Source organism: Melozone crissalis, unplaced genomic scaffold, assembly GCF_028551555.1.
Source record: "Melozone crissalis strain CALT ecotype California unplaced genomic scaffold, PUWL_Pcris_2 ptg000002l_1, whole genome shotgun sequence".
Taxonomy (NCBI): domain Eukaryota; kingdom Metazoa; phylum Chordata; class Aves; order Passeriformes; family Passerellidae; genus Melozone; species Melozone crissalis.
The window spans coordinates 12,341,934-12,361,736 of NW_026535780.1; the positions used below are offsets into that span (position 1 = coordinate 12,341,934).

Sequence of the window (19,803 nt, forward strand, 5' to 3'; positions counted from 1 at the left end):
GTGCATTGATCAGTGCAATTTAGAACTTTTCACCTGGAAAGTTTGCAGAGCACATGTTGTAATCTTAGCTGCTCCCATCTTTCAGATTTTTATGAGTCCTTGGGAAAGCATTTTTGCTTAGCTAATGCATATTTGAAAAGCTGCTGAAACTGGAAAACTTCAGTGCCAGATACTGTACAGTGTCATGCTTAATCTACCCAAGACATAATGAGCAGAGAAAATTGGAAATTGGTAGAAGGATTACAATCTTCTCACAGTCCTTTAACAGCAAAATTTCTACATGCCTTTCTTGTTTGTTGATAAGTTTGTCTACAACCTATGGAAGCCATTAAGACCTAAAAATATTTTCCAGTCAGTCTTTTCTAGCTTTGCATGGAATATAAATAATAGCTCAAATAAAACTGAGATCAGATTTAAGTTATTCCTTTAAATCTCTGCATGGGGAGGCATGGCAGCTGGCACACAGCCCTGACTCCAAGGACCTTTTTGTCATAATCTCTGTTTCAGTGTTTCCTTATGCCTGAATAACAGTGCCTCCCTCTAGCATGGGAATGGGGCTTAAGTAATTACATCTTATATGTTTGCAATCAAATTCCATTATCTATCATAGCCAGATATGAAAGGAAAGGGAAAAAAAAAAGCAGCCCATGTTGGGCTCTGATTAAAGATCAGGTAAGAAGCTTTTGTGTACAGCTGAAGTCTGTAACCAGAAAGTATTAAAGCAGTTTGATAGCTAATGACATAGAAAAAATGGGGAAGGAATTTGGGGACTGATTACTCATCTGGGCCAGTGGATGGAGCGACAGGCAGAGAGCACTGGGTGCCCTGAGAGCCCCAAGAAGTGTATGGGGTGCAATGCAAGTCCCTGCTGGTCTTCCCAAGGCAGTGAGGCGGGCTCTGGGTGCCTCCGTGCAGATGAACTGAGGGAATGTGCACAGGTTTCCGAGGAGCACGGCCATTCCAGGGTAGGTTTCAGTGCTCACTCAGGGTGCCGTAGGAAAGGTCACATGGCAGTGGGGTTCTCACAGTGTTCATGCACTTGTACAGGGTCTCTTCTAAGTTAAATCTCAAGTGAGCAGCTGAAGGCTTCCTTTGAATGCCAGCGCTGGTTTCACTGTCCTTTCTGCAGAGACCACTAGATCTGGCTGTTGCAGTAAATTGTTAAAACTCTTCCCATAGCATTAGAATGAGACGCAGGTCCCAATGCTTCTCACCCTGCACCAGCACCCCATGTCAGAACACATCCATCTTGCTGTCACACGTTCACAAAGCAAAAGGTTTAAAAGGTCCCCGAAATACAGAGAGAGAAGGGAGAAATGAGAGAAGATCAGAAGTGTCTCCCTGGCCCCGGGGTTGGTTTTCAGCCGCTGCGCTCCGAGCGCTCCGTGAGGGCTGAGGGGCTCCGGGCCGTGCCCGGCCTTCTCCCGCCCTCTGGCGGCGCTGCCTGAGCCGGGAGGAGCCCTCGGGGCTCGGGCTCCGGTGCTCACAGATTCCCCCAGAAACCTCCACAGAGCACAGGAACCTTCCAGGGCTGGGGTGAATATTACCAGTGCCGGGCCCGGGGTGCTTCTTCAGCTTCTTCAGCGCAGCACACGCCACACAGTCCCCCTCCCCTGCTGTTACGGTGATGGGAGGCAGGAGCGAGGGGAAGCCTTCTGTGAGGTTTCTAAGGCTATTTTTTGCCTTTTAAGGTATCTCTGTGGTCTTTAGGATAAAATACCTTCTATGTAAATGAAATTGCCCACATTAATGCAACTTTATTAAAGCATCCTTTGACCTGTACCCAAATACATGAGCACTGACAGCTGGTACATAAATGCTATCAAATGTCCTCCTGCATGTTTGCCTAGTTCATGTTTAAGGTCATGACTTTCCAAAGCATCATCTGGAGTTGCCTGATAGAAAAGCATTTTTAAATAGTGAGACTGGATTTTTAATAATCAGGAGATAATAAGAAAAGGCAGGCAAGAATCAACGTTCATGTTGGATGTGTTCACATACTTTAATTTGTAAAGTACATCTTCATTCTATCCATATGCTGAAAAACCTACAATGCAGTACTATGGATACAGCATGAAGGTGTGGGGGAGTGGGTGCTGGTGCTGTGTGTTTTGGAAGGAAATCAAACATTGGAACCATCTGTTTGTTATGTATTCAGTAACATAAGTAATAGAAAATGATTTTTTGTACAGCTGATGAGCAGTGCATAAAGGAGATGACCCAGGAAAAAGGTGGAATAGTTTTATTTCTAATGACAAACTTGATGTGATTTTCCAGGCTGCTTTTCCACAGCCCAGCAGCCGAAGGCAGCATGAGAGCAGTGGCCGTGCCTGTGCCTGGGTGACCACCCAGGGACAGACAGCAGCAGATGGCACTGGAGATTTCAGCTCCCTGATTCCTGCCTTAATTATCAAGATGTAGCTTCCCCTCAGAGTTTGCATCCTCTCACACCAAATGAAAGAGAATTAAAGTTTCTGGGCTGTTTGTTTGCCACTCAGTCCCTGATTGCAAAATCTGCCAATAGTAGAGATAGGAGGCCCTGAGTATCAAAGCTGAGTGGGGCACTAACTCAGCTTTTCCAGAGGGGAAAAAGCCCTTCTTGTCCTGGCCATACACAGGGCAGGGCATCTCTGACCACGATATTCTGTGTCTCGCCTCCCAGGAGCTCTTGGGAACATAAAATAAAGTTTCCATGAACTTGAGTGTGAACAAATCTTGCAAACCTTCTCGTGGGGTATGAAAGAGGGGTGCATTTGTTTGCCACAGTGTGCATCCCAAATGTCAGCACAGACTGTCAGGGAATTGGGGGAAATTTCAGGTGCCCTGTGGCTGGTGTTTCAATAATTGAAAAGCTGAAGTTGTGCTTTTTCTTTCCTTTCTGCTTTTTTCTTTTCTGCTAAAACATCCCTGTTTGGTGGCATACCCATACAGTGTCAGCTAACAGGTAACTGTTCTTGCTGATGGCAAACAACAATTTGAGGGTAAATTAGTATTCAGTAGATTAGTTTAATGTAATGTTTTCTCCTTTAGCACAAGTGTTCTACTACCATGCCACATGCTTTATAGACTACTATGAACTATATTGTTTGGCTATAGAAAGAAAAACAGAAGGCACGAGACAGAAGGTTTTCAGACAAATTTCATTTTGTGATTGCCTCTGAGGGTTGGTCTCTGAATCTCAAAGAGTGATGAGCTCCCCTAGATGATTTTTTTCACATGTAAGAGTGTTGTGTCCCTAAGTGAATCCTGTGTTGAGTGTCCATACTTTTAGAGGGGAAAAAAACAACATAAAAGGGCAGATTTAAAGAAGAATTAATTTTTATGAGATACTGATTTTCTCACTCAAAAATATTCCCTGCTATTTCTGTTTGCCCAGATGAACAAATCTTTCCTGGCCACAGGAGATCAGCTGTTGATGCAGGGCAAAAAAATGTTAATTGCAGACAAATGTGAGAGAATTTTAGATTACAAGTAGCTGCAACATTTTTCATTTTACAGGTTTCGTATGGGAAAACTAAGTACAAGACAGTACTTTGGCATCTACATATTTTACAGAGCTTCATACTTTATTCAACACTATTTATCATTGAATTTGATGGCAGATGTTTAAACTTTAGAGCAAATGCTGCTTCACCATGGAAGTTGGATTCAGCTGCCTCAACTGAGCCAGCACTTGTATCTGTGGACCAGATTCCATCACCACACACCAGTCAGGGATTTCTCTCAGCTCCTCATCCAAAGGGATGTTTTGTACAATTCATTAAGTAATTTTGGGACATCCATGTCATTACCTGTGTGTCCAGCTGTTCCTGTGCTCACTGCCTTGGACCTTCACTCTTCTGAGACAGAACACAGAGGAGATGCGAGTTCTCATGCTCCCAACCATGTGTGTTAGGAACATGCAGAGCAGAGCTGTGCTCAGGTGGGCATTTTGGGGCAGCGCACTGTTGTTGGAATTTCCTGATGTGTTTTCAAATCCAATTGCAGGTTGGTTCATTCTGGCCCAGGAAAAGGCTCACCCAAGTCAGGGGTGGATTTGTCTTTTGCAACCCGTACCGGTACAAGACAAGGGATTGAGACTCACCTGTTCAGGACTGAGACCAGTCGAGACCTCTCACTGTGGACGAGGAGTGTAGTGCAGGGCTGCCACAATTCTGCAGAACTCATCACAGAAATCACCACATGTGAGTAACACCTGCAGCATTTCCACGCCTCCACACCCTTCCTGTGACACTCGTGGCAGTTCAAGTTCCTTCTGCTGGAGGTGATTTACTTTAAAAATGTGCATGTTTAGGGATTCTACTTGTGTAAAATGCTGTCAGGTTCTGAGCCAGTCCCAGCTGCTGTGGTACCTTGTCCAGTGACACACTCATTGTGATGCTGACTTTTGGGTTTGTTTTCAGCATGTTGTTTCAGAAACAACTCTGTAGTCAGCCATGTAGGCCTGCATGTCAGAGGAGTGATTGTCAGAGGTTGGTCCAGAAACACACAGAAAAGAGCATTTTTCTGAGATTCAGGAAACTCCTGTGAGCCTAGCAGGAGTTTCTCCTGCAGAGGGAGGAGACAGAAGAGGTCTGGCACATTCACAAGAATGAATTGGTCATTTATTGACCCAGCTCTACGCAACAGAGAGTAAAAAACCACAAACCAGTCTAATAACCACATTTTGATGGGTAGTAATTTCCTTCCCTGAACATCAAGGTGTCACTTCTCAGCACTTCTGAACATGCAAAATCAATTGGAATAGAAATACTTGGCTCAGATGCTCTGCAGTGATGCCCTGTTTGGCCAGGTGGCTGCAGGCCTGGTGTGGCTCTGGGGTTTGAGGCTGGGCCTTAATCTTGGGTGCCCCCAGGCTTTGCAGTCCTTCCCCTGCTAGTCCTACAGTTGGCAGGGCTGTTAATGTTGAATTTTATCTCCACTCATTTCCTGAAAATGTGAGAGCAGGAGCCAAAGCACAAATCCAGCCATGCCAAAGGGCAGTTCTTGTTTCTCAAAGCTCAGGTAGAGCCACGTGGCTGCTTGTCAGCTGCTGGGCCCCAGCCCCACAGGGAGCACAGGATGCTCTGTGAGGCCTCTGATGTGCAAACCAGCCAGAGAGCTCAGGGGGAACCAGCTCAGAACAGGTCCATCTCCTCAGCGCCCTGACACAGATGCCATTCTTTCCAAAAGAAGAAGGGCTTCATCCCCTTCTTTTATCACAGTGCTTTTGTCCCACTGCTAAGGATCCTTCTTGATAGAATTGCTCCAAGAAGGTGATGGAATAGTGAATTTGGGATGTGAACTCCAAAACTCTTCCTCCTTTAATTTGGATCATGGCCTCTGTTTCAGGGCTGAGAGGAAGATGGAGACTTTCTGCTGCAGTAGCTATTACATACAATTATCTGGGCCCTTTTTCAATTACCATGACACTAATGAGGACTCAGGAGTGTCTTCATCTTTGTCAAAATACTTTAGGGAAACCCTTTACAGCTCCTAATTTTCTCATGCATTGTGTGCTGCGTTTATTGATTCTGGCTGTGTCTGTCAGATGCAAGAAGAGCAGTTGTGACTTTGTCAAGGTTTGGAAGGAGGAAACAAGGTTTGGAAGTCTGAGCCTTCTTAAACTTCAGCACACTGGTTTTTGTCAGCATGTACATGTGTGATGGAACATGAAGAACTGCTTTTAAGAATGTGAGACTAAATCTTGATTTCTTCTCCAGCTTGCACATACAAAAGCCAGGAGTGCCGCTTGACCATCCATTATGAACATGGATTCTCTCTTACAACCGAACCACAAGATGGTGCCTTCTCCAAGATAATTGCACAATATCCCTATGAAAAACTGAAAATGTCCTCAGATGATGGGATAAGGATGCTTTATTTAGACTTTGGAGAAAAAGATGGAGAAATTGTAAGTACTGTGTTGAGCAAAGGGATGCATGTTACCATCTCTTTGGTTGTCCTACAGGTTATGGGGGTGGAGAAGCACTAATGGAAGTTAAACTAGATGAGCACTGTAGGTCCCTTCCAACTGAAATACTTTATTTCATTCTGTTCCATTCCAACAGTTGGCCAGTGCCAGTTCCAGTACCAGTATATAGACTCTGTTTTCTAGCACAGCACAATGATCAGGCTTTAGGAGGAGATAAACTAAAAAGACAGTTAAAATTGTAAAACCATACAGAGATTAAAGATTTGTCATATTTTAGAACAAACTGTACCTCTAAATAGCCAGATGTTAACATTTTTGCACTTATCCATTTCACTTTTTTAAATTACTGAGCGTGAAAGAACTTGGGAATGAGACCTTATTAATTCCAATGTACACATAGGGACTTCATGTTATGACAGCAAGTTATGTTTTAGGTGGTTTTGAACATGTAGCTGCTGAAAAAAAAAGCTACAGATGTTGTGCAAACTGTCTGCATAGGCCTCTAAGCTTGTCACAATGCCTAAAAATAAGGTGCATATTCCAATGAGCAGTTTAAATCCATTAATTATGAATGTAAACTTCATTTTTCCTCACATATTTTTTCAGCGGTTCCTAAACATGGTGGGTACTTAATTCTAAACGTCACCTTTGTTAACTATACTCTGCAAACTGCTTATTGTCAGGCTTTGAAGGGAATTTCTTACTAGCTTTCAATAAAGTTGATTCATGACTGCTGGAAAGGTGTTACAAATGAGTGTTTGAGATTGCTTAAGAAATCACCAGCAAGGGTATCAGCAAAAACCAGATTTAATACTTGGCGACAGCGTGACAGAGTTTGTTGGCAAGATTCACTTTACTGCCTACAGGACAATTAAGGCACACCAAGGAAACAAAGCAGCAACAAAACCAGGCAATCAAAATCCAAGCAATCAAAATCCAAGCAATCAAAACAGAAATGAGCTGAGAACCATCTCAGGGGCTTGTGTGTGTGTTAAGGTGTGCATATCAAAAGGATAGTGAAGGCAAGGATAAAAAGGAACATGGTCTAAAAACTTAAGAGCACTCAAACTTTACAGTACTTTAACTTAACTTAAACCTAACAAGTTTAAAAAGGAACAACACTTAACTTATACCTAACTTAACTTATAACTTAACAATTTAACAGAGGAATAACAGCATTTAACCCAACTTATTACTTCAAAGTTGAACTTGCTCAATAGAAGAATAACATTCAGCAGCTTTTAACTTAGCTTACAACTTATGACTTAACCTTACTTACAGGCCTAACTTACTGAGATATCGAAGGTCCTTAAACATCTAAGTAAACAGCATGTCTCCTGGATTTGCTAAAGCATATACACAGGTGCATGCACACAGACAGAAGGAATCAGTGCAAGAAAGGTACCTGTGAAAAATTCCCCTCAGAGGTCAGGGAGCTCTGAGAGGTCCCACTCAGAGGGAGATGCTGGTCACAGCCTGCTGCAGTTCAGGAGAGCTCAAAGGGTCTCATTTTGGACAGCTGTTTATAGGGGCACTAAAGAGTCAGCTTTAGTCATAACAATGTTTTGTCCTGGCCACAGTTTGGGTCGGCACTTTCTTTGAAAGTGTGAGAACAGCAATGTTTTGCCATCCAGGCAAGGAAAACAGTTTCCAAGGTTGTTCATAAAGAAAACAGGAACTCCTTAGACAGCAGTAGTTCCTGGGAGCAGGCACTGTTTCTGATAAGCTCTAGAAGGGATGAGCTCAGGTGCTGCTTTTCAAGGCCAAGGCCTAACGAGCATTTCTCAGATTGCAGTGCAGCCTGGAAAAGGGAGGGAGCAGGGCAGAATGCACCATCACAAAAGGCAAACGTGGTTTGTTTTCATGTGACCCTGTTGTTGGGCCTCTGCACACTGACAAGCCTGTCATGCTTAGCAAGGATGTGGTGAGATCAGCTGAACTATGGCTATGGAAAACAAAGTCTGAGTTCAGTCTCACTGCTGGCTGGGAGAACAGAGAAGCAGCTGTGCAGCACTGGCTGAAGGTACTTCAGCTGCACCAACAGCAGATGCACTGGGCATCAGAGGAGTCCCACTACCATCCCAGGCAGAAATGGCCAAAAAAGATTGGGTTGAGCCTCTTCAAAAAGTGCTTGCAGAATCTGACAGTTTTCTGCTGCTCACCCAGGTGATACCAAGCCAGAGGCATCAAGATCTCACCTGCTTCCAAGATGCTTATTAGTTTAAGCAGCCCAAATATTTGCAGCTGAATGCAAAGGAAAAACAATCTGGTGTAGAGAAGAGCTGTTGTTAATAAAAGCCTGTTCAAAATACCAGACAGCAGTTTGAGTACTCAGTAAGTGATTTCTTGTTTGCGCTATAATTCTCAGCTTGATTTTTTTTTTTTCTGTACTTTCAGCAACTGGATCTTCATTCCTGTCCAAAACCAATTGTTTTCATCATTCATTCCTTCCTGTCAGCAAAGATCACGAGACTGGGCTTGGTGGCATAAGTGGGATCCATGTTTCTTCAAAGAGGGTAACCACACTAATCTAGAGTACAGTCAACAGCAGCAACCTGTCCTAGCTGGCAGCAGACACCAGCCTGGGACTCAGCACTGGCCATTGGTCGTTTCTGCAGTCCTCCCAGGCCCAGGTTCCATTTTGACCAGCTAAAGAGATGGCATGACAAGGAAGATGGGGGATTTCATTGTAAATAATGGGATTTTAAAATCCCATATGAGACCGTAAAAGCGTGTAGTACCATACATGTAAATGTTTCAGAAGGAGAAATTGTGCCTAATTCAATGTACTTGTCTATATAAAGTAAAGGGCTATGCAGTCAAGCACTTGTTGGTTGTGATGCAAGCCAAAGTTGGTTGGGGAGAAATCCTCTAAAATTGTCCCATCACCTGGAAGCAAAATGTTCTTTCAGTTATAATTTGTGCACCTCTTACAGATTTTTCTTTTGGAGCACTGCTAGAACTTGTTGCATGAATACCCAGCAGAGCCTGCAAATACAAACCTTTGAGGTGGACACTCTGAAGCAATCCAGCTGTGGACAGCTAACAGCTGGAGGCCCCCCCCAGGAGCAGTTTCACATTAAGCAGTAACCAATGTCACCCACATTCCCAGTGATGGAGCCAAAGCAGGGCCAGCCGCAGGGATGGTGCTGAGAGCCAGCTCAGGGGGCACAGGCAGGAGATCCCTTTGTTAATGAACACAGAATGCATTTTTATAGTGACTTCCCACCACAGCTTAATGAGTTTCAGCTATCTGGGAGCCCCAGCTCAGATAAAAACTGCCTGAATCCATTCTGAGGTGGGATGATGCTCCTGCCAGGTTATCTCCAGGGCAGTTTTCCAGTAGACAGCCATATTAAGATTCTGTCCTCCTACCCCTACTGAGTCCCCCCCTTTGCTCAGACAAAGCTGGTTGTGTGGTCTTCATAGAATAACAAACATAGGGAAGGAGGAAGACTTGATTTTATGAGTGTGTGAAAAATTTATTGAAGCAGCTCCACAACAGTGAGGAACATACACCAGGGCAGGAGCATGAGCTGCAGTCCTTGACATGGAACTGCTCCTATGGGCATGACTTGGCAAGACCAGGTTTCTTGCTGGGGAAATACAAGATGTTCATCTCCATGCCCACACCCTACTGGTGACTGTTTTGCAGCAGAGCTTATTGTTGTGACTCAAAACATGATTCAGTGAGTTTCAGCCTTGTTCACAGCTACTTGAGCAGCAAAAAGCAGGCAGGAACACTGACTTTCAGCACCAGAGATGACACACACAGCCCATACCTGGAAATAATAAACTGGCATGACATGATCTGGTGGGAATAGGAAGAAGCAAAACAGAGATGCCACTTATGTTGTTCTTCCTTTTTAAAAAGAACAGCTTCACACTGTTCTTTTAAAAGAACAGCTTCACCCACAGGGGTGGGGTTTTGTCTGTTTTTAGAGTTTTGCCCTAAATTCACACTTTGAAGGACAGGAAGTAATATATTCAGTGTTTGTGGATGTTCACTTTTTATATTACAACATTTCTTTTATTCCTGAGAAAGCACAAAGATTTCAATTCAGCATCACTTGGCTAGCAAAAGAGAAAATTAAAAAGACATTTTGGTTCCATGTTGTTTTTGAGCTAAGTTTGAGAGTTAAGCATAAGTCATGTTGTCTCTTCAAAGCATAAAAACATGGTGATTTCCACAGGTATCTTAATCATCAAAACAAATTAAAATATTAGGATGATGGGCTGAATTCATAAATACAGAAAATAATCACTGAAGAACAGCTCAGTGCCCCACTGGAAGAGCAGCCCCACTCCCAGGACCTCTCACCAGTCAAAGCCATGCCAGGGAGAGATCCACCCAGCTCTGCACTTTTATTGTCATGGTACTTGCACTTAAAAAATAATTCCTCATGTAAATGAACAAGGAGGTAACGTGTTATCTAACTTAGCAGTAGTTTCCAGATGGACATTTCCCATTTAGTGACCACTGCCAGTCACACAACTTTCTGTGGCAGTTCCTTGGGGCTCCTGGGGCGTGGGAGCTTCTGGGAGAGCCCAGAGAAGCTGAGAGCAGCCGGTACGCAGGGGGACAGGGCTCTGAGAGGAGCTCCTGTCCCCTTACCAAGGAAACTCTCGTGTCCACTCTTTAAAAACCAGTTCAGGACATTTTTATTGCTGTTCCAAAGTACAACTTAAAAATTTGGAGACAGGCTCCTATAAAAGTGCTGGAGGAGTAGGTTAAATCCATATGTAAACTATACTGCACTATTTCCTTATTCCTTTTAACACAAATCACTGGAATGTTATACCTAACATGTATGTGCATTGTAAATATTACAAATTCCTATATTAGTGCCAACAAATTAAATTACACAAAATGTAATCTAAGGTGCTCAGTACTATATGAAGTCTAAGTGAATAACTAAGCAGTTTGCAAAGAAAATTCATATTATATATATTTATAGAAAAAAATTAATGATGATTACAGATGCTATTTCTTCATTTTCAGATTTTGGACTGATTCATATTTGGATGGGATAGACAAATGAAATATGAACCTACTCCACATTTATAAGAGTATAGTGAATATTTATATTTTAGAGGAAAAGAATATATTTAATAAAGTCATTTATTGGATTTTTGTGATGTGAGCTTACTTTGTATCCAGACAAACTATCTGGAAGGTTGACCTTTGGTTTTGGGCTAGGAGAAATACATTTAAACTTCAGTGCTTCTGTTAAGAATTCTGTTACTGGAGGGAACTGTTAATTGCATTGGTGGAATGACTTAAAAATTTAAAATTAAAAAAAACAACCTGAAATCCCACAGGGATGTTTCAGGGCAAGTCATTCAGACATCTCTGCTGAAGTTGCAATGCCTTTTCTTGTTGCTTATACCGGACTAGGTGGTAACAGAAGACTTACAAAAAATTAAGAAAAAGCAGAAATTTCTGCTCAATCTTCTGCATTCAAGGACTGAGGCCAACATGTGCCTTTTTTCTCTTATGAATGGTTATGGGAAAACAATTGTTTTATTTCTCCTTTGATTTAATTCTTAACTTAGTGGCCCAAATAGAAAAGCTAACTGTGGGAATTTAAGCCTTTTCTTTCAGTCTGACCCAAGTTATGACAGAACAGCCTTGTGGAAAGCCTAAAAAGGGACATTCCAGAATTTCACTCTTTTCACAAAATAATTACTATAAATGGAATGGTCTTATCAGAAAGTTTGTATAGCAGCTTCACCATGAGAAAGACTGGGATACATATTGGAGCAAAAATGTTATTGGAAAAATGTGATGTAAAGTGTTTGTTAAAAAAAATAAAGCTGATCTGATTGTGTTCAGGGAATCATCCTGGTGTTTCTGACAGTCCTGCCCTTCAAATGGAACCAGCATCTCTCTTAAGGTACTTTAGAAATCAAAACAAGACTCTTGACATACTACAAAGCAAATCAGCACCACAAACACCACTAGAATTAATCCTTTGCAAATAACAAAACAAGTGTTTTCCTTCTGCAGAGTGTCAGAATTTCTTTCTCCCACAGGACATGGCATCACCCTCCTCCACCCAGCTCATTGCATTGGGAAGCTCAGCTGATTGGAAGGGAGACTGATCTGATTTCCAGCTGAGAGCATTCTCAGTGTGCTTTTACCCATGCTTAAAAGTTAATTGGAGCTTCTTTGGTTTCAGTAGAAGCAGAATCAGAGCCGGAAGAAATTATGTGCTCCAGATCATTATACTACCATTGATTTCTAAATTTATGTTGTTTTCCATAAAAGTCAAACTGGCAGATTGATAACTAGCTAGTTACTGAATCTATTTACTATATAGAGAGACCATTAATACAGTATATATTACATAATTTTATATATTATGGACACTTTTGAATTCAGTGGTGACCTCAATTTTAAAGAACAGATATTAATAATATGCTTGCAGAATTTTGAGAAACTCAGCCTGCTTGCTTAAAGTGAATCCCCAGACTAACCAGGACAAAATTTTTATTTAAAAGAATGAGGGGAACAACATTTTAAATATTTAACAGAGATGACAACCTCCTGTTGAACATCATCACCTCCTTTTCCCACATGGGATTAGCTATTCTTTTTTTTTCCTTCATCAGAATTTCTATGCTTGTGTAAATAATTAGAGGCATTAGGAAACAAATTCAGAAAACAAATTCCAAGGGAGAACTGTGAGCTAGGACAAAGAAGTTTATGGATTTGGGCAAGCGTTAGTACCCAAGCTAAGTTCTGTGGTAGCCCAGTGATACTCATAATGTAATTAAAATTAATTGCTGTAATATTACAAGTAATCATATCACCAAGTAATTGCAACCACATCAGTGCTGTCTTACCTCTATCCTGTGGGGAATATAAGCATGTAACATGAATGGATAATGTGCTTTTACATATAATGCATAATGTTATTATGCTATGCTATGTTATGTTATGTGCTTGTTATATAGATGGATGGATTATGGGTAAACCAGAAATGTGTAATGGTGAATTTGATTTATATCTTGATTTGCAAAAACATGAAAGCAAGCACCCAAAATATGCATAGGTCAGACTGGATTTGGGGGGTTCAGCAGTCACAAACAAGAAAATAGTTTGAAGTTCAGATTCAAAGGGTGATGTTACATTCTGCATCACTTAAGTTACAGCATATCAGCCAAGATGCAGGAACTCTCAGTGTGGGGTTTTGGAACTATGACAGATGTAAAATAATTTGGTGAAGTGCTGTTGCAGTGGACCAGATCAAATTATTATGCCTACTTTTTTGTAGGTTAACAGCATGGACAGGGACAGTTATCACAGCTCAAATGGGGCACAGTGTTATTAAGCCACAATATTAAACCAGCTAACCACTTGTCCTAAAAAGCCACTAACACAAAGAGCAAATGAGACATGGGTAGCAGTGTATTAGTTCTGCACTGGGAATTGTGCAGAAAACCAATACATCAAAATGCTTATGTTTCCCTAACTGCTTTCCTGCTGATTATTTCAGGCCAGTCTTTGAGTCCACAGAATTAATTAAACCAATAACCATTGGGTTCTACTTGAAGTACAAGAAAAGCAGTTCAAATTATTAATTACTTTCCTGAAGGTATTTTCTTTGCTCATGGCAGCTAGCCTCAAGGATTTATGAAATGTAGAGCTTCTGTACTTTTACTTATCAACTTTGGTATTATTATTAACTACAAAGTTTTTCTAATTACAAATATATAAACTTCCCAAAATTAAGTAGAAAACACAACTCTCAGTGGCTTCCTTTAGTATTCAGACAAAAGTATCAGCATTCAGGCTGAAGAGATAAGGCTACAGCTTACAGCTTTTCTCTCTCTGGAAGTAGAGCCTTTCCTGATTCACTGTAAGATGTTAAGAAAGGTTAATGTCTTGATTACTTTCTTGTTTTTATATTGAATGCAAAGAAACATGAGCCATACACAGTAATCATTACATTGGAGCAATTCTGTGCATGCACTTATTATTAGATGATTATTTAAATAACTCTCTTCATTTCATTTCTATTTCCCCAAATCACTAAAACTGGGATGCTGTGGATGTGTGGCATTCTGCAGACAAATGAAATCCATCTGACAAGTAGTTATGTTTGTCCTGGGCTTAGATGCACACAGTACTCACTAGAGCCCACTGTCACAGCACAACAACTGCAGAGCTCTCCTCTTGCAGCTCAGTTAAACCAAGTACACACCCAGCCAGGAAAGGTCTTGTAGAGTTCAGGACTGGTAAACTTGGGAACAAAGGAACCGAACAGATGAACTCAAGATCCTGTTAGACATGAAAAACATCCTTAGAGCTTAGCTTTACGCCAGATAGAATTAAGCAAAGAATAATGTCCCAAAATCAGGAAGGTTCTTTAGAGAAAGCACAGATTTTACAGTATTAAGTCTAACCTCCACATGGTTTAGTTCGATTATTTTTTCACAATATTACATTTCATTTATATTTGTATTGCTTAATCTATTTTCCTCCTGGGATAATATAGCAAACAATAGCCCTGCATCTCTATCAGTTTTAATCCTGTTAGTTTATATGATAAATAGGAAATCCTTCATACAGAAAGCTTAGTAGGAACTCCACATCTCAACAAAATACTAACTTGAATAATTACATTAGTCCCAGCCAGATACATGCCAAAGATTAAACAAACAGAGGCCAAATTTAGTATTTTACTGTGTTTGCAACACAGCCAGAAACTCTTTTTTTCCTTACATTTCAGCATAGCACACCAGCTCTTTTCCAGCTCTCACCATCCTCATTACCACTATTGCTTTGATTTTCTCCTCTTCCAGGAAAAGAAATCTCAGACCTCTCCTTAGATATTTTTCTAAGGAGTGTTACAAAGAGCATGCAGGAAATTATACTGAAAAGTCAGCTTGCAAAACAAAGAAACTTTCTTTAATGGGACCTTGCACCATGTTTCAAGCCATGCTTTTTTCTTCCTTATATTACAACACAGAGATAATTATGGTTCAAATTCTGATTGTGTTTGTTTTCACCTGCAGAATAGGAACTGTTCTTAATTAGTATATAAACTGTCAATGGCTGATGCTGTAAACAGCTTTTATACAAGAGCTAGCTGAAGGAGAATAGAGATCTTCACACAAAAAGGAAAAACAAAGTAGTAGTTATCAAAATTAAATATGTGGGAGTATTTATTCATATAAAAACCAATACACTGGTTGAAAAATATACAAAGCTTTAAAAAATCAAGTCAAGCTATATTAGTTTTAACAAACGTAATAAATACACATATAAAATACAACTTCTTTTGATTTGAATTAAAAAAAAACATTAAAAACTTTCAGTATAAAAAGTTTCCAACCTTGCTCCAGTGCTTGAAGAATGAGTCTATATAACTCCACTGACCACAGTCCTCCCAGTGTGCAGATCTGTGTGCGCATTGGGCAGGGTAATGCTTCTCAAGTCAGAAGTGCTGTGTCTCCACAGCTCCTGGGAAGGTGTGAATAGAATCCACACAGTGCCTCTACTTGCTAGTCTTCTCCAAAACCCATTCAATCACCTGGACAAATAAATGAGAAAGCAAACAATTTACATACCTCCCGGTTTTGAAAGCAAATTAAGAACAGCTCATAGTTATCAATTCTTTCTTTAGTCCTTTGTCACCATCTGTGTATTATTTATTAAACAGGATTTAAAAGCAAACTACTCAGGAGAAGAAGGTATTGTTAATAATCTGAGAGGATATAGCATTATCCTAGAATTGTATTTAATCTTACAGAATGCTTTGTCTTCAGGAAAAGGCATTTTTAGAACCCTTGAATTGAAATACTTCACCCCATTCTCTCCATATACCAGCAAGAAGGTGCACATAATGCCAAACAGCTCATGCTTCCAGCAGTAAAAGTTCCTAATGCCAGAGAAGAAAGAATGAGGGATAATTTGTGCACTGCTGTCTCTACCTCCATTATCACTGCTGCTTTCCAAACAGGGCAGTTGTTCAGACCACTGACTAAATACTCTCTAATACAGAGACATAAGCAGTTTAGGAGAACACCAATTTTAATGGTGTTCATTCGACAGCAAATATACAAAAAATGACCAATTTTCTGCTCAGACAAAGATGGAGGTGAGAAACAGTGTATCAGCACAATAGCCCAGTTCAACACCAAACATCACAACCCATATAGATTTTGAAACCTTATAGTCCATACAAAGCAATGCACAAAGGAATACAGCACAGAACACAGCAAATACTGCTCTCATAGAGTAAGTTCTCTGGGGATCTAGCAGCTTTCTTTCTATTACTTACCCACCTCAGTTCAAATTCTTCCATATAATTTATGATTATGAAAACTGCACTGTAATTCTGCATTACCCTTTTTTCCTTTTTTTTCCCCAAATCATGGAGTCACTTCAGTGTATGTCTCAGAACTCAGTACCAGAGTTACCTAATTTCTGGAGGAATATTTACTTCTGTCACTTGCTCTGTGCTGCTGAGCATGTAAGTCCCACATTATGCACAAATAACCCCACCTGATGTCCCTTGTGCTTACAGTTACTCACAAGCCTGAAATTACTCATTTTCATTGCTTCTTTTAAAAAATTTATTTCCTTTCATAGACCTGCTTATTACTTCCTAACCTTTGAAATGTTATTTCCTTCAACACAAGAAAATAACAACTCCCTAATGATCCTAATTAAAGAAAAATTTCATCTCTTTCTTTTTTTTTCCTGTTTGTTTCTTTCAGTGATGTAGAAACATTTATTGTCTTCATTTCTGTTTCTCACTGTGGCACATCATCTTGGCATCTGTAACTAAAATACCATCCAAAACCTGGAAATTTTCCCTTGGAACTACTGCCTGAGAGTGAGATCAGAGTGAAATGAGACCCACATGCATTTCTCCATCACTTAAAGCTGTGGACTAAACCATCCTGTGGCTATGTACAGAACAAATACACACATGGTCTTACCTGCTTAGCATTGCTATTTGCTGTTTTCTTCATTTCATCAAGAAGTCCTCTAGAAGTTTTTAGGTCCTAAATATCAAACAAAAAGCCACAGAAGTCAGCATACAGTCACTCTAATTTGGGTTATGTGAGCCCTGATAACCACGGCAGTGTTACACTTTTATCACCTTGTTCAGAACAAAAGAATAATTATTTGCCTTTGCTTTTTTAATAAAAAAAGGAAAGTAATTTAAATCTATTCCAATGGGTTGCAGTTTCCTTACAGCAGTCTAAACCTAGTACTCAATTATGATTGAGTCTTCCTAAATTTCTGCATTTTTCTGCACAATTTCCAGATTTTTTTCTTCAATGATATTCAAAGTTCTCAAAGTCTTGACTGAAATCCTGTTTCTATATAAACATGGAAATCAGCTGTGAGCTTACCCTGTAATACAGAGTTTTGGCAAAGAACAGAGAAGCAGACATCAGAAAGGAAAACCAGTGCAGAAAAGGGAAAAAATCTAGAATGGCTTTTCTGTTTTGCAGTCCATTTAATGAGTCCAACATCATCTACTCTTCTAAACAAAGCAACAACAAAACCTTGCCTGGAGAGAAAGAAAATGCATTTACTACTTGCCTCCAGAGGAAAATGATACCTATGTTACCATGCTTTTGAATTATGCAGCACACAAAAGATTCAAAGGATTCCCACAGACTTGGAGTTGCAAGACAGCTCAGGAGAAGACAATCCTGTGACACCTCTCTCTAGAAAGGACAGGATCACTGCCATATTCTTCCTTTTCCTTTTCTACTTGAAATAGAACCACAAACCCTGATTTGCTCTACTTACACATCCCTACCTGCAGCCCTTTCTGATTTTGGATTAGGAGATCTTCCTTCGGGGCATATTTCAGGGAGATGTTGGGAGCACTTACAGAATGACTGCACAACTGTGTTCCAAATTATTTAAGAAATTGGTGCTTATCAGCAAGATGTTCTGACTGTGTGAGCATCCAGCCCTGCTCAACTTTCTTTTAGCTTAAAGCACCATTACTGGAGTTGACTAAACTGAGCTGGTTCACCCACAGTTAAACACATGCAAATGAACAGAACAGCAGCTCAGCTGGTGAGCAATAGCTTTTAATCACTCCATACTGTAATTAACTTGATTTTGTGCTCAGACCAAGTAATATGGGCTTCAGCATTGACTCACAGTCTCCTAGGTATTGTGGAAAGAATTCTCATCTCCCCCTAAACATGAGGTTGATGCAATTCTACAGGGTGCTGCTGAGCCAGTATGTGTTAGCTAACAGAGAACATCATGTCAGGGAACTGCAATTTCTGAGTCAGTTCTGTAAGATTCTTATTGAGCCAACAACCTTAGAACAAAGTAGAAAGCTGAGCTGTCACAGCTACAACTGCGAGATACTCTATTGCCTCCTCAGCTGCTGCAGCCCTTAGGAGTGACCTAACCTAACAGGCCCATGTTTTAGCATATTATTTCACTATGTATAAAAGGCTACTGCTTTAGAAGGTTTTAAAACAAGCAAAACCCCACCAAATTATATTGCAAAACTACCTTCTCCATTTGACAACAAGTCTAAAGGTCTCTCCTCACAATCTACACATGACTAACACACCACTGGGAAATATTAGCTTAATCAACTCTGAATATCCCACATGCTATCTCAAGTTTTATTTAGGTGGTTTCACTTAACTAAGAATAAAGAGCTGTAAGAGTGTGTCTTCTAGTTACCTTTAAGTAGAATTTTGATATCTCAAATAGACGCTGGCTGCATGATGCAAAGCACTTATGATCTTCTGCAATTCCATGTTTTTGAAGAGTCTTAGCAACCACCTCCTTCAGCATCTTAGAAACAGAAGAAAACATACTCAGAAGTTCATCCCAACTATTGACATGAAAAATTGTCCATGGGAAGCAAAAAAGCCCAACACAGAAAACCTGATCTTTTGGGACCTTGCCTGCCTTCAATTTATTGCCAAATGTGATCAGCTCACTGCCTGAATCGGAGCAGTTATTTAACAGTCTATCTCCATTTCCTTCATTTTAAAATATTAAAAAAATGCTTACATGTCAAAGATCAGTGAACAAAGATCACATGGAGCTTGGAAGATAAAAAGGAAGTCAATATTATCTTGGGGTTTTTTTCTCCAAAATAATATATATAAAATTATCACTTTTTGCTGTACTTGTTTGATACATGCATATTAAAAAAAAATTTAAAATCTGACACTAAAGTCTCATTGGATAATTTCCTCTGACATTCTTTACATCAGAGATGTTTAAACTCTGCTGTAAGTCTGAATGAATCACACCAATTTATGCTTCCTTGGACCATTCCAGCTTGCCTTTGACAGTACCTTAAGATTCTTGCAGTGTTCTTCTTGTACCCTGGGATTAATTTAAAATTTGTATCACCAAGTCAGAAATAGTTTTGTACATTGTATTTTAGAAGAGGCATTCCTAATATACACAGCTAATAATTAAACATTATTCCACCAAATTATTTAACTGCTATCTCAATTAATGGATTTATAAAACTACAGAAATCTCTTTATTCTCAGACTAGTCTGTTCCTCCATGATGCCTTTGACCCTTCCAGAACATGTATGTCTTTGGTGCCTTTAGGTTTTACATTAATCATCTATATTTCATAACTCTTATTAATTGCTATTCATTTCCATCTTTTTATTCCTCATTGTCATCTCTCTCAGCCTTAATTTTCTGGGCATGATAAAATTATCTTTGCACACTTTTTCATTCTTTGCTTCTGCAGCACCCTTCTCAGTGATTCACTTACACAAGTGAACAGAATGACATTCAGTAACAAAAACTAGTTGAAGATAATTCACCTTGTGTTAAACAATGTTTACAAATCAAGTCCCATGGAAGGAAGTTAAAGAGCTCTTCTTCACTAGGAGAACAAGGCAGATTT

At 40.1% G+C, this 19,803-nt stretch overlaps 2 protein-coding genes across 2 annotated transcripts in view; one reads left to right on the top strand and one right to left on the bottom strand.

Moving 5' to 3' along the window:
* The window catches only part of SNTB1 (syntrophin beta 1), a 109,634-nt gene extending 101,225 nt beyond the window's left edge, over nt 1-8,409 (top strand). Inside the window, exons 5-7 of the mRNA XM_054269633.1 lie at nt 3,988-4,184; nt 5,703-5,893; nt 8,312-8,409. Of these exons, the coding sequence (XP_054125608.1) occupies nt 3,988-4,184; nt 5,703-5,893; nt 8,312-8,404 (481 nt within the window). The 3' untranslated portion in view covers nt 8,405-8,409. The remainder of the gene's footprint in view (nt 1-3,987; nt 4,185-5,702; nt 5,894-8,311) is intronic.
* Nucleotides 8,410-15,152: 6,743 nt separating this feature from the next.
* MTBP (MDM2 binding protein) overlaps nt 15,153-19,803 on the bottom strand; it is a 28,062-nt gene continuing 23,411 nt past the window's right edge. The window contains exons 19-21 of the mRNA XM_054286372.1: nt 18,603-18,716; nt 16,871-16,936; nt 15,153-15,456 (exon numbers count right to left, since the gene is read on the bottom strand). Of these exons, the coding sequence (XP_054142347.1) occupies nt 15,421-15,456; nt 16,871-16,936; nt 18,603-18,716 (216 nt within the window). The 3' untranslated portion in view covers nt 15,153-15,420. The remainder of the gene's footprint in view (nt 15,457-16,870; nt 16,937-18,602; nt 18,717-19,803) is intronic.